Source organism: Octodon degus, unplaced genomic scaffold (genome assembly GCF_000260255.1).
Source record: "Octodon degus isolate 3935 unplaced genomic scaffold, OctDeg1.0 scaffold00028, whole genome shotgun sequence".
Classification (NCBI taxonomy): domain Eukaryota; kingdom Metazoa; phylum Chordata; class Mammalia; order Rodentia; family Octodontidae; genus Octodon; species Octodon degus.
In genome coordinates this window covers 19,045,311-19,060,572 of record NW_004524604.1, presented here as the reverse complement: position 1 = coordinate 19,060,572, position 15,262 = coordinate 19,045,311, and the positions used below count along the sequence as shown (strand labels likewise).

At 41.0% G+C, this 15,262-nt stretch overlaps 1 protein-coding gene across 3 annotated transcripts in view; it reads right to left on the bottom strand.

Moving 5' to 3' along the window:
• Positions 1-7,566: 7,566 nt before the first annotated feature.
• Xrn1 (5'-3' exoribonuclease 1) overlaps positions 7,567-15,262 on the bottom strand; it is a 138,261-nt gene continuing 130,565 nt past the window's right edge. For 2 of the 3 annotated variants that reach the window (XM_004629218.2, XM_023712966.1), the window contains 4 exons: positions 11,507-11,620; positions 11,315-11,417; positions 8,982-9,142; positions 7,567-7,967 (listed from right to left, as the gene is read on the bottom strand). In XM_004629218.2, coding sequence (XP_004629275.1) covers positions 7,659-7,967; positions 8,982-9,142; positions 11,315-11,417; positions 11,507-11,620 — 687 coding nt within the window. In that variant the 3' untranslated portion in view covers positions 7,567-7,658. Of the gene's footprint in view, positions 7,968-8,981; positions 9,143-11,049; positions 11,205-11,314; positions 11,418-11,506; positions 11,621-15,262 lie in introns of those variants that run through there. The other variant, XM_023712967.1, reaches the window with a different exon arrangement.

Below are 15,262 nucleotides of genomic sequence, written 5' to 3'. Positions count from 1 at the left end.
CTGTCCCAGAGAGGGACAGGAATAGGGGCCAAGCAGATTGTCCCCAGGAAACTGTCTTTTCTTTCTTTCTCTTTCTTTCTTTCTTTCTTTCTTTCTTTCTTTCTTTCTTTCTTTCTTTCTTTCTTTCTTTCGGCAGAACCGGGGCTTGAACTCAAACCCTTGTACTTGGCAGGCAAGGACTTATTCTACTGAGCTATCTTCCCAGCTCTCAAGCAACTGTCTTCTTCAGGGACTTCTATAGAGGAAAACCATGCGGTGAGGCGGGTCTAAGGTGATGAGAAGACATGGGAACTCAGGTGGGCATGAGGTGGAACAAAGCCATGGTCAACCAATGACATTACAAGCGCCATTGCTCAGGTAAAATGGATTAAATTGGAATCAAATGGAGAAGCGAGTCACATAGCAAGAGGGCATGAATACAGAACAGGGTCTCTTCCTGTTGGGGATTGGGCTAGTGACTCACTTGGGCTCTTTCAAGGTGATTGATGCCTGTTTAGAATATCAATCCCTGCCGCCCATCCCTAGGGAAATATGTAGCTGTGTTTCCTCTTTTGTCTAGGTCTTGAGGTGTGGCCCACACCAGAACTGGTGCGCAGAGTCTGTCTCTTCCAAGTTGTAAAGTCACCTTGTCTTCCATCTTGTCTCCTTGAGGGCCTGGCCCTGTCTGACTGCCTGTAATATTTCTGTCTAATTCAGCTGCCCACAACACTCTTTAGGCCTCTCTGTGCCTTGCAGCTCTTGAATGCACAGCGATCCTCCTAGCTCGGAGGACTGCATGTTCACCAACAGAGGAATAAAGAAAATGTGGTATTCAAGGGCCAACCAAATAGCTCAGTGGATTAAAGCACCTGCAAGCAGGTGCAGGGACTGGGGGTTCAATCCCAGGGCCTGCTGTGCAGGCCCGCACCTGGGTCGCACTGAGACTGAGATTGAGACTGGGCGTGGTGGTGCGCTCCTATAATCCAAGCTTTTGGGAGGCCATAAACAGGTGGATCACTATGAGTCCAAGCTAGTAGTGAGACCCTGAACACCTTGTAAACCCTTCCCTAAAATACAAAGAAAAAAAAAAAAAAAAAGAAAATGTGTTATTCATACACAGTGGAGGACTGCTTTGCCATAAAGCAGGAAAAATTTAAAAACACATGGGACATTTGTGGAAAACAGATGCACCTTGAGACCACAATGGTAAGTGAAGTGAATCAGAAGCACAAGTTGAAATACTGCACGGTTCCTCTTCTAGGAGAAACCTGGCGCACAAATGAAGTCCAAAATGGAAGTCAAACAACAGGAAAAAAGAAGAGGAAAAAAGCCACTGTACCTAAAACTGTACCTTGATTTTGAATAATTCTTTTATACTAAATGTGTTTTATATATTTTTGTCTGTTAACTGGTAGTTAATCTTGTTTATGGTAATTATTATTATTATTTTTTTTTGCAGAACTGGGGATTGAACTCAGGCCCTTGCGCTTGCCAGGCAAGTGCTTATGCTACTGAGCTATCTCCCCGGCCCCATATGGTAACTAACTTGAAAAAGACAAAAAGAAAGAAATCTGATGCTGGCAAAAAATATTTTCTTCACATACTGTCTGTACTCACCACAGTTTTGGTCTTTCTCGTTAGAGGCCTGTGGAATATATAAATTTTTTTAAGTAAAGTTATAGAGGATTTAAAAAAAATTAATAAAGAGATTACCTAATTTTAAAAACACATGGGACATTCAGAAAAAGTTCTAGACAATCAAAAGCTTTTTTTTTTTTTTTTTTTTTTTGCGGAACCAGGGATTGAACTCAGGCCCTTGTGTTTGCTGGACAAGCACTTATTCTACTGAGCCATCTCCCCGGCCCCATCAAAAGCATTTTGATAATTCTATAAAGCACAATGTGTATATATGAGGTATATGTAATTAAGGAGCTACTATTCCAAGATTTCTTGGTAGCTGTACATCTCTGTGTAGGGTTTATTCAGTTCGTCTTAGGTGAGCTGGCTCAACCATTTTGCAGCGAGCCCAGAGGACTCCATTGGGGTGGTCACAGAGAAAACACTGCTGCTGTCCCTGCTGCCAAGGTTCTCAGATCAAATGAGGAAAGAAAATCGGAGACAAGCTGCAGGGGTATGCCGTTCGTTTTTCCCTTGGAACCAGCTGACCTCGCTAACCTACTGGGGACTGTGAGCCAAACAGGCCTCTCCTCCTTTACGCCGTGGGCATTTGGGCCCAGTGACAGAAAAGCAACTCAGAGAAAAATAGGGCTGTACCTGGCGCTGCAGTGTAGAGGCCCCGGGAACTGGTCTGAGGGAAGCGCTTGGGAAGGTGCGGGGATGCCGGTGAGAGAAACCCGAGAGCACTGTAAGCAAGGCCTGGAGTGCTGTGCTGGAGAGGATGAAGGCAGGTGCGCCGACGGAGGTGGACGCGAGCCGCTCTTGTGCTGTTTCGGGTGGGAATTAGGACTCTACTGAAAACCATACGAGAGGCCACACATGTTACGGTCTGGAAAGGAACTCGCCTACAGTATAGTTTGGTAAAATAATGCATCAGGGTTATATTGTGGGACATGGTCAGTACTAGTAAGGTTTGTCTGTCTTACAGATTCTCCAATCTTTCCTTGTTGTTTGACAGATAAGGTCTCTCTATGTAGTTCAGGCTGGATTTGAACTCACTATGTAGCCCAGGCTGGCCTTGAACTTGTGGTGATCCTCTCTCTGCCTTCCACATGCTGGGATTGCAGGCGTGCGCCACCACCTGGCAGGGCCTCCTATTTTGAGAAATCCTCTTCCGCCATGGCTCTGTAACAATCTTCCTCGACATCAGAGACCTAAAAAGAGCTTCCCAGATGTCGTGATTATGGGAATTGTGTATAAACTGAGCACTGAACAGTGAATACAGCAGAGGTATCTGGCACCATCCAGAGGAATGTGGGTGTGTTTGGGATTCAGCTAAATGATCAGAGTATACAGGTAATAAATCATTAGTACTAAAATTTGTATAGACCTACTCTCTATCTAGTGCTTTATACATATGAACAAGAGAAGGGCTGTTGTTTCTTGTAGGAGTTGAAGATGAGGCTTATACATTACATAACACGCCAGTAACAGCAGGATAATGATTCACTTACACAGAAGAGGCAGAGCTAGGACAAGAATCACAGCCTTCTTAATCTACAATTCAAGTCTTCCCACCAATCGTGTTGTCTTAACTTACTGTAACATCAACATAGAGCTATAAATGAATGAGTTTATGTAAAAAATAACTTCTTTTAATGCACTCATAAAAGACCAATCAGCTTATGAAGTCATCCTTAAATCTTTAATTAGAATTCATAGATTTAACATGTATAGATGTTTAAATTTTTCAGTGACTCATATTTTAAAATCCCTTTGCACAGTATCTTGAGGCTAACTTCATGCTAGAAATTTACAAATGTACAACTTAACATAAAAATACATTCAGAGTCCATTCCACTGCAAGTTTAAAACACTTTAATTGGTGACAATGTAAAGATATTTTAAAAACAGAAAAACTATAAAATGAACATGTAAAAGTCTTCCCTTTTGAGTTTTTAATAAAATACTGCTCTGTATAAGATCTAATGAAAAATTCCAGTTACTTATAAAATACTCATATGAGGAAAGAAATGAATTACGATATATATGTATGAGTTATACTTAATTATATTGTTTAAGTGACAAAATGTTGATGCTGCTGACACAGCCCACAATCTTACTCATGTATCAAAACAGAGGAAAACACTCAAAGAAGCAATCCAAGGCAGGCAAAAGGAAGTGAGCTACTTGAGGCCAAAAAATAACACAAAATCCCAAAAGCAAACACAAAAACCCTTAATTGTAGTAGAAAGGAATAAAAGAATATCACACAAATCATGGACTAAATTCTCACCCTTATAAATTCATGATAAAGAAGGTGCCTTCAAATTACTAAAACAGCTATAGAAACATAATTATTTGGCTTGGTGAATTTCATAGTACCACCCGCTAAAGTGATCAATAGCAACTAGTAGAATACTGCTGGAAAAAATCAGTTTTTACAGGTTGAAATAAAAAAGTATCACCGGACGCCACAATCTCCTTCACAAACTGCACTTGTGCTGGCTGGACGCACGCCGAGCACGGCACTGCCGGAGCAGAGGCGGCCTGCGGGCTCATCACTGGCGCAGCTACCTCATGCAGGCCCCCCTCCGCTTTCTGTTCCCTCCGAGCTAACGATGACACCCAGTGCCTGCCTGCCGGCTCTGCTGCAGACCTGGCGCCATCCGCCTCCTGTCTCCTGCCGTAACTGGGAGAGGACTAGAGATGTCTGTTGGAAATGGGAATTAAGTGAGATGGAAAAATAGATTCTCATCACAAAGGAAGTGCCTTCAAAACAGACCACCTCGCAGATGAATGCTTGTGATGTGCACAAGGAACGCTGCCAGTTGAGGACAATCGCCTTCTCTAGAAAAATGACAACTTCTGAGATTTGCATTGTGAAACAAGGTCTTGCTATACAGTTCAGGCTGGTTTGAACACCCTGTGGAGCCCAGGCTGGTCTCAAATGCATGATCCTCCTGCCTCAGCTGCCTCAATGCTGGGATCACATTATCTGGCTGAGACTGATTTTTAAACAGAGAGTATCATTCACAATCATCTCTAAGAATCTAGGTTAGCTTAAAATCAAAGAAATACCTGATCACAGAAAAGGAATTAAACAACAAAAATGTTGCATCAATAGCTCTTTATCCTCCAGACAAGAAAGAAGGAAAGAGAGTGCCAATCTTCTTCTTCTTTTTTTTTTTTTTGGAACCGGGGATTGAACTCAGGCCCTTGCGCTTGCCAAGGAAGCGCTTATTCCACTGAGCAAGACTGCCAATCTTACAGTGCAAAGCAAGGAAAATTTCAGTAGAAGTGAGTTTAATTTTTATGCAGCTGAGTCTTAGATGGTTAAGACTTTAATATACATGATGTTTAAAACAGTCAAATCATACAACCACAAAAATAATAAAACTGTGGTAATAAGGAAATTATACAAAGGAACAGTGAGACTGGAAGAATCTATCTTTAGAAATCATATAATTTGCTTTAAAAGGCTTTTTTTTTTTTTTTTTTTTTTTTTTTTAGGGGGGAGGTACCTGGGTAAAAACTCAGGACCTCATGCTTTGCAGGAAGTTGAAAGGACTTACTGAACAAGATTATTTAGAAGTAATCTTCCAAGCCAGGGAGATAGACAAGGTCCTGGGTTTGATCCTAGGTACAGGAAAAAAAAAAAGTACTGTTTCAGTAGCTCAAGAAATGTTCAAATACACTCAAGTGCTCTACTTGTGTGGGAACATGCAACACTGTGGGGAACTTGCCTCTCCTGTCCGATACAGTCCATCATTAACTTAGTTTGATAGTGGGGTGACTATGTAGCCCAGGTGGCTGTGAACTCACTTGACAACCCTCCTGCCTCAGCCTCCCGAGTGCTGGGTTTACAGACATGTGCGACCACGCCAGGCATCTACAAAAGCCCTGCAGGTTCAAGTCAAATGAGTATATTTTAAAACCTTGGTGGTGGTCTCAATCTGTCCCTTCTAAAAGAAAAAAACTAAATTTCCCAAGGCCCAGTTGTTTTTCAGAGATGCACCGGACCCCACCATCCTGACCTGCACGGCCAGTCCCCTCATACCATCACGCAGTAAGAATGGCCGCGCCACATGCGCTGCGATCAGCCCACATCTGGAGCAGGCCCACGAGGGGAAGAGAAGAGTGAGCAGAGGAGCGCTGTCCAGCCACTGCACGGCTCTGTGCACCTTAATCTCTCTTTACATTTACCTTTAGAATATTAAAGATGGCACGTGCTCTAAACATGGGCTGAGCACTGCTATGTTTCCTTCTGACAGAGTCTGAGAGACAAGAACATTGAGAGTTGTGTACTTGAGCCTCATTCCTCCAGATTCCACTACAGAAAGACAAGGAAATGCTGAAATGTGACAAGCATCTAAACCTAGGAAATTACTAGAAAAAAAAGTCACACAGCTGTGGTAAATAACAGCTAAAGATTATTTTTCTCATATACTAAAGGCACCACTAGTATACAAATATCCTGCTAACATTTAGAGAAACTGAAATCAGAGAAAGTTCATCTAGTATACTGCCAGTATTTAAAAAAACAAAGAGTTGATTTTAAGAATCACTGCAGTTTCCAATGAGTTAAATTAACTCAAATACAGTAATAAGGAGCTTCATGTGAAGACTGTGGTTCTCACTATAATAAAGCATGATCACCTTCCTCCTTAAAAATATAAGCATATCATTAAAAAACTAAAGGCTCTCTCTCTCTCTCTCTCTCTCTCTCTCTCTCACACACACACACACACACACACACACTGGTACCACTGAGAAACTGTCATAAATTCTAAATAATTTTGATAGTTTTAGCAACACATATCCACACATGACATGCAAAGACAAAATGCCAGCATCACTGAATGGTTCAGCATGAAGCTAAAATACAGAATAAAACAGGCAGTAGATAAGGTACATCACAAACTGCTGATTGTATGACAGCACACTTGGAATTTAAAACCAAGTTCAGAACTTCATCAGTTCCAGGGAGCACTGCGCAAGGACCAACAATGAGCTCTCAGATGTGTCAAGTAACCAAATAAAAAGCTATATAAAAGAACAACAATTTATTTAATTAACAATATAACTAATACTTTGTAGTTTATTCCACTAGAAGACTAATTTGTACCCTGTAGACTTTGAAACAACTTTTTTAGAAATTACTAAGGCTGGTTCTGGAATAATTGAAAAAATTGTAATCACCCAAATGTAGATTGCTAGCTATAGTTCTGAGTAATTGGATGAAACTTGCTTTGGTACAAAATTTAGAATAAAGTAAAACTGGCAGCACCACAACCAGCGTGACCACTTGTTGCAGGTCTGAATGACCCTCTGACACAATGGAACGTGAGTTACAATGCATATAAATAAGAGTCATTCTCTTGACAACTGGGTTACATCATTAAAAAGAAAAATAAATCCACATCCAGTAAATTATAACCGAGGCCCAGTTTTCATGCTCCAATTATCCCTCAATGACAGCATGTTTATAATTATTGCTAATCTGTTGTCTAATTCATATTTCAAGGTTGCCTCGCATGAAAAGGCCAATGGTTAGAGTGGGCATTTTAATGCTTAGCCCACCGATACTTATTTTAACATAAGGTTTAGTCATTTTTCTTTTCTTTTTTTTACAGCTTTATTGAGGTATAATTGACATACTACAAACTGCACAAATTTAAAGTGCACAATTTGATATATAGTCTTTTAAATAGCATGAAAAGTGCCTTACAACGTACAAATTACAGATATTCAATTTAAACATATTATTTTAAAATAATACATTAGCAGCTCCATATAAAGACTGGTTCCTACTTTTAAAAAAGTGTGGTATCTTTCTATAAGACATAGATATGGATTTATAAAAAGGCAGATGGAAAGAAATTAATTCCCAAGTACAAATATTTATTTTTTTGAGACAGGGTCTCACTGTGTAGTTCAAGCTGGCGTTGAGTTCCCTATGCAGCCCAGGGTGGCCTCGAACTCCTGCAATTCTCCTGCCTCTGCCTCCCAAGTGCTGGGATGACAGGTGTGCGCTACCAGGCCCAGCTTCAAGTACACATTTATTCAGAAGGTTTGGCAACACCAAAATTGACAGCCAGTTTCCTTGACTTTCTTCTTGAAGAAGAGCGTGGTGCCACCTTCTGGTGAGACACGTTATGGGCTCCTTGGGAGGCCGCTTCACCTTGTGAAGAAGCTGCAGCGCTGGCAACCTGAGAGGAGTTCGCAGAGGCCGAGGAATGGTCCTGTGCAGCCACTCTGGCGCCCTCAGAGGACGCTGGCTTGCTAGTCTGGGCTGGGCTGGCTTGAGAAGAAGTCTGGGCCTCTTTATTCTCAAAGTTCTTTTTGTTTGCAACTCTCTTTTTGGTAACCTTCAAGGGAAAAGCAACAGAATAGGTAAAAAATAAAGCTACTGTCAGACAGTAGTAGTCAGGAGGGGTGGCACATGCCTTACAAAGCAAAACTGTATTTCAAAAAACCAAAACCCAAAATAAAAACAAAACAAAAAAGCAAAAAACAAACAAACAAACAAAAGTCCACCCTGCAAAACGCACAAATAACAAAAACAACAAAATACCCACAAGGATTTTTTTGCTCCTTTTTCTTGAGACAGGGTCTCAGTTTGTAGTGCAGGTTGCCTCTATCATCACTGTAGCCCACGCTGGTCGCAAGCCTGCAGCAATCCTCCTGCCTCAGGAGTACAGGTATGTGCCACCATTTCTGGCAGGATTTGGTAATCACTGCCGATTTGTGATTTCCATTTATTCAAACTTTTTTTTTTTTTTTTTTTGGAACTGGGGATTGAACTCAGGCACTTGTACTTGCAAGGCAAGTGCTTATTCTGCTTAGCTATCTCTCCGGCCCTCAAAGAATTTTGTTGCACTGAAATATTCAAATGTTACCCATAAATTAATTTTTTTTAGGTAAGGGTAAATTAAATATTTAAAATTTAAATTCCTGTTTTTCAATCACGTTGTGTTAGAATAGCATATTATTACTTGTTATGATAATTATTAATTATTAAAATATAAACTCAGCAGGGAATAGGTCAAATGCAGCACCATTCTACTGTCGGTTCCTACACAAGTAGTGGATTTCTAGCAGGCATTGAATAAATAAACTGAGCAAATAAATTGTTTTTTATTTTTCTAGTACTGGGGATTATCCCCACAGCCTCACACCAAGTAAGACAGATCTCCAGCCTCTGTTTTATTTTGCATTTGAGGCAGGATCTGGCCAAGTTGCTCAGCCTGGCCCCAAACTTGAGATCTTGCCTTAGCCTCGCAAGTAGCTTTGATTGCAGGTGTGTGCCACCACACTTGACTAAACAAAAATTTACAGACAGGTCCTGGACTGTAAAAAAATAATTCTCTCTTCAATCTTACCTGCAAAGGTATGAACTGATTGTGCGCACCACCTGCTACTGCCCCAGCCGTGGGCATGGCCCCAGGATACGGAGCCTGATAGAAGGGCTTCCCAGGAACTGGCACTGGTGGGACCCATGGAATTGCGCCAAAGAGATGAGATGATGAAGGGATTATGTTAGCTGTTAAAAACCAAAAAGAATTTCTCTCAGCAAAATCAGATCTCTGAAATTTAAGACCTCTTCCTGCTAGGCTCTTCTGATTACTATTTCTCTCCCCTTTAGTAAAAGCCCTACACTTACAGGATAATTACTCTGTGCACATGGGTCAACGTCAGGATCCTTTCTTAGGACTGAACTACCTACACGGAATGATAATTATGCTGCTCTGCAAAAGCCAAGGCTATATACACTTATATACTACAGGTTATATACACTTCAGGAATACCTGCAATTATATTTTTAAAAATAACAGGGTCAGGAAACTAATCTTGGGGAAGAAAAGCTTGGCACAAGGAAAGCACACTTAAGGCTCTCACCTTCCGCAGTGCTAAGTTGCTTCTATAGTGACCCCAGTCCACGAAGCCCAAAAAAGCTCAAGTCGTGAAATCTGACATGTAGAATCCTCTCTCTCATCTTTTTGAGGCAGGGTCTCACTGTGTACACCAAGGTCTCATTACACACTTCCAGGTCACCTTGAACTCACTATGTGGCCTAGGCTGGCCTTGAACTCACAGTGATCATCCTGTCTCAGCCTCCCAGGTTCTGGGATTACAGGTGTGCACTATCACGCCCAGCCAAAATTCAGTTCCTTTGTACCATGCCTCATAGCCTGCCTTGTCCTTTCAACTTAAGTATATTGGAATATTTATTTAAATATACAATATATAAGCAGTGTCTATATAGAATGTGACTATGTAAGTTTTATCCCTATAGAGGCCACCAAATCTGATTGTTTCTTTACATCTATAAATCTTTTTGTCTTTATTCTATAGTTAGTGATTTGATCCTTTCCTTCCTCCCTTCCTCCCTCTCTCCTTCCCTCCCTCCCTCAAAGACTGGGTCTCACTACATGGTCACCATGCCCAGCCAGTGATTCTCTTTTAAAATAAGCTGTTAGGTATTGTTTTTTTAAAAGACAGTCTCTGTGTAATTCGAGGGGCCTTGAACTCATGGTGATGCTCCTATGTCAGCCTCCAAGTACTGGGATTACAGTTGCTACCACAGCCCACTACTGTCTTTTTTTGGGGGGGGGGTGCTGGGGATTGAACTCTGGGCCTTGTACACACTAGGCAAGTGTTTTACCACTGAGTGACATTCCCAGCCTAGAAGAAGTGCTGCTTTGTTTCTGCAGAGCTGGGGGAATTGAACTCGGGACACCTGGGCATGCCAGCCAAGCACACTCACCACTGAGGGCCATCCCCTGACCCTGGACTTAACCTGAAGGCTTTCTCTAAATGTTGTCCATCTAGCAGATAATCCACTTTATCTGCCATGACTTCCCTTTCTCCAGTTGGAGCTTGTTGATTTCTAGACCTGATGAGCAGTTAATGTCTTGGAATTTCCACTTATTACATATCTACACCAGCTCTACAACCTCTTGTTTTATTTGCATAAATCTAGGAAGTTCTTAAGCAAGGGCACATAGGATATTAGTTTACCCTTAAGAGGCCAAATGATAAAAGAAATGACTAATCAATTTAAGATTTGGGATTATAGCGGCTGGGAAGATAGCTCAGTGGTCTAAACACCTGCCTGGCAAGTGCAAGGACCCAGGCTCAATCCCTAGTACCGCATGCTGTGCTGGTCCTGGAACCCCAGGTGCACATTGCCCGCCACTGCAACTGAGCATGGTGTTGCACACCTGTAATCCTAGAGCTGGGGAGGCTGAGACAGGAGGATCATTATGAGTCTGAGCTACATAGCAAGTCCTTGTAACAAATAAACAAGTAAAGATTAAGATTTGGGATCATAAAGTTATAAAATGCTAGTGTCAAGGAGGTTCTGAAGTCTGCTACAATGAAGTTATTGATGCTTTTACCTGTAATTTTTTTTTTTTTAACCTGTAATTTTTATGTCTGACCAAAACTCAAATTAATCTGCTGGCAGCTCTTGGAGAATAAGGGCTGCATACTATGAAGAAATGCCTTCCTGTGAATGCCATGCCAGGCAATGGAACAGAGAAGTGGTATTTCTCAATAAGTTTGCAGACTCTGGCTTCTGGCTAATGTCTTACAATTTCTTTCTACACTCATATTGGGCAAATTTTTGAATTTTTAAAAACGATTGTTCTTAAGAAAAATAAGTAAAAATATCAATGCAGTGACAACCACTTAGAAAAGCAAAATATCTTACCAGTATGTTGGGGGAAAACTGGAGGAATGGTTCCAGGTGGCATAGCAGGAGGGCAATTTGGAAAGAGTGGTGGAGGCAAAGGAAAATTCATTCCTAAGGAGCCCTGTGGAAGTATTTAAAGATATAAGGCAGCACAACAAAAGTTTCCATAGAAACATTATAGATTTTATAAGGAAGTCACACAGTTCTTACCAACTGTTGTAAGGCAAAAAGCGCAGCTTTCTCTTTGGCTTCATTTTCAGAGTGGCACTGTGGCCCATGCACCAGCAAACCATTCGATAACTTGACCTGGCAAATTGTCATTGTCTAAAAAATACAGAACATGAATGTGTATGAAATTAGCTAGCAAGAATGTCAATTTCTCCCAAATCTCAGTCTAAACAAATGGAATATTTTCTCTCCTCCCCTCCTTTTCCTTTCCCTGAATGGTCTTGGCATCTTTGTCAAATGACCATATGCATGGGGGTTTATTCATGGTCTCTCCATTCTATTGTTTTTTTCCTGAGACAGGGTCTCACTGTGTAATTGGCTTCAAGCTGCTGATCCTCACCTTCCCACCTCAGCCTCCCACATGCTGGACTGCAGGTGTGCGCCACCACAGCTGCTTCCATTGGGATTTCGACAGGGATGTACTGCCTACATAGATCACGGGGCAGTATGCTCCTCAGTGCCTTTCTTAAGCATTTTTTCTAAGTATTTCACTCTTTTTGATACTACCATAATAGATAACTTTAATTATTCTTTTCAGTCTGTTCACTGTTAGTGCATAGAAACACAATTGATTTTGTACTGATTTTATTTATTTATTTATTTATGGAACCGGGGCTTGAACTCAGGCCCTTGTGCTTGCCAGGCAGGCGCTTATTCTACTGAGCCATCTCCCCGGCCCCTTGTACTGATTTTATATTTATATGTTTTTATAGTTTTTAGTCTTAAGAGTTTTTATTTTTTTATTTTTATTTTTATTTTTTTGGAGGGAATAACTTTATTTTTTATTTTTATTTTATTTTTTTTATTTTTATGTGTGTGTGTGTGTGTGTGTGTGTGTGTGTGTGTGTGTCCAGCTCAGCCCACCAGGGGGCGCGGCTGGCTGGCATGTGGTGCTGGGGGATTGAACCGTGGTCCCTTTGCTTTGCTAAGCTTGTTCAAATAGGTGCTTTAGACCACTGAGCCATCTCACCAGCCCCCTTAAGAGTTTTTAAAATGAAATATTTTCTGTTTTCTACATATAAGGTTTTTTTTTTTTTTTTTTTTTTTTTTTCGGAACCGGGGATTGAACTCAGATCCTTGCGTTTGCCAGTTAAGTGCTTATCCTACTGAGCCATCTCCCTGGCCTTGTTTGTTTTTTGAAAAGAGTCTTGCTATGTATGTAGCCCAGGCTGGCCCCAAACATGTGGCAATCTTGCTGCCTCAGCTTCCCACCATGCCTGGTTCCATACAAGATAATGTCATCGTCATGTGCAGACAATTGCACCTTTTCCTTTTTAATTTGGACATCTTTTTTTCCTTGCCTAATTTTTCTGGCTAAATGTCCAGCAGAATGCTGAACAGAAGTGGCAAAAGCAGGGCTGGAATACAGCTTGGTGGCATAAACACCTGCCTGCCTGGCAAACCCAAGGCCTGAGTTTGATCCCTGGTACAAAAAAAAAAAAAAAAAAGTGGCAAAAGTGCACCTTGGCTTGTTCCTGATCTTAGAAGAAACTGCTTTCTGTTTTAGGTGAGACTGAACCAAGATCTTGGATGTAAGGAGTATATAACCACCTCGTAGCCAGGAGGTCTCAAATGCTAAGACCCTTTAAGAGGGTCAGTGAGGTCAAGCTTACAATAATTAAGATGTCATTTGCCTCCTTTCTCATTGCTTTTCCTTTTTTTTTTTTTTTAAGTATAGAGAGGAGAAAACATTCACGATCCAGTTTCATATTTAACATTACAACTAATCCTTAACAAATTAAAATTTCAATGAATCGTAGAATAGCTACAGGGGCCGGGGAGATGGCTCAGTGGAATACGCGCTTGCCTGGCAAACGCAAGGCCCTGAGTTCAATCCCCAGCTCTGCAAAAAAAAAAAAAAAAAAAAAAAAAAAAACAGCTACACTTACTTGAAAAGGCTATTGAAATACATTTGTTTCCTTTTTTCAACTATCATCTATGCAATGCTATATATTTTTGCTGAGGTAACATATTGCTACAGATTGATAGATGTGTATACAATAATCTATCTACTTCTACTAATTTACAGATGAAAACATTTTGAAAATGTACAGCAGGGGCCAGGGAGATAGCTCAGTAGAATAAGCGCTTGCTTGGCAAGTGCGGGGTCATGAGTTCAATCCCTGGTACTGAAAAAAAGAAAAAGAAAAAGAAAATGTACATCAATACCAATGAGGAATGGTGGCACACCCCTGTAATTCTAAGCACTCTGGGAGGGTGAGGCAGGAGGATCACAAGTCTCATAAGCCCAGCCTTGGAAACTTAGGTAAACACTACAAAATAAAAAGTTTAAGGTGATTAAAAACCTACCAGGGCTGGCCAAATTGCTCAGAGGATTCAAGCAGGTGCAGGAGCCAGGGGTTCAATCCCTGGGCCTGCCATGCCGGCCCTGCCCCCAGGGCACGCTGAGACAGCAATTGAGACTAGGCATGGTGGCACGCACCTGTAATCCCAGCACTTGGGAGGTTGTAAACAGGAGAATCACTATGATTCCAATCTAGTAGTGAGACCCTGAACACCTTATAGACCCTTCCCTAAAATGCAGAAAACAAAACAAAACAAAAAAACCCAAAACAACAACACAACACAACACAACAAAACCTACCAACAGAGCTTGGGATATAGCTCAGCTATATCCCAAGTGCCTTCCTGGAAAGCTCAAGGTCCTGAAATTGATTCTTAGTACCAAAACCAACCAAAATCAAACAAAAATAATACCAACAAAGAAAAGCCCAGGCTCTGACAGATTCACTGATGAATTCTACAAGAAATTTAGAGACAATTTCACACCACCACTTCTCAAACACTTTAATGAAATTGAAAGAGAAGCAACACTTTCAAATTCACTCCTGGAATCACACATTACCCTCATACTAAAAGCAGAAAAGGATCCAACCAAAAAAACAAACAGCCCCCACCCACAAATAAACAATAACAATAACAACCACCACCACCACCTATAGGCCAATCTCCCTAATGAACATAGATGAAAAAATACTCATTAAGAGCCTGGCAAACAGAATGCAGCAAATCATCAAGCTCATACACTATGACCAGGTGGGATGCATCCCAGGGCTGAAGAGATGGGGTTCAACATACACAAATCGTAAATGTAATATGCCATATCAACAGAGCCAAGGACAAAAATTACATTATCACTTCAATAAATGCAGAAAAGTGTGTGAAAAAATTCCAACACCTGATAAAAACACTACAGAATACTGGAAGAGATGATCTTCATCTGAATCTGATAAAAGCCATTTATGACAAAACAACAGCCAACATCATATTAAGTAGACAAAACCTGAAAGCTTTCACTGTAAAACCAGGACAAGACAAGGATGTCCACCGTCACCATTCTTATTCAATGTAGTTCCAGAAATATTAACCAGTGCAATTTTACAAGAGAAAGAAGTAAAAAGAATAATAATAGGAAAGGAAGAATTATCATTTGCAAATGACATAGAAAACCCCAAAATGCTACCAAAGACTTCTACATTTAATAAGCAATTTCAGTAGTGTAGCTGGACACCCAAGTCAACACTCAAAAAACAATAGCCTTCCTGTATACAAATAACAAACTCAATAAGAAAGAAATTAGGGAAACAACACCTTTCACAATAGCATCCAAGCTGGGTGTGGTCGAGTATGCCTGTAATACCAGCAATGGAGAGGCTGAGGCAGGAAAATCATTGCAAGTTCAAGTCCAGCCTGGGTTACAAAGTGAGCTGAAGGGCC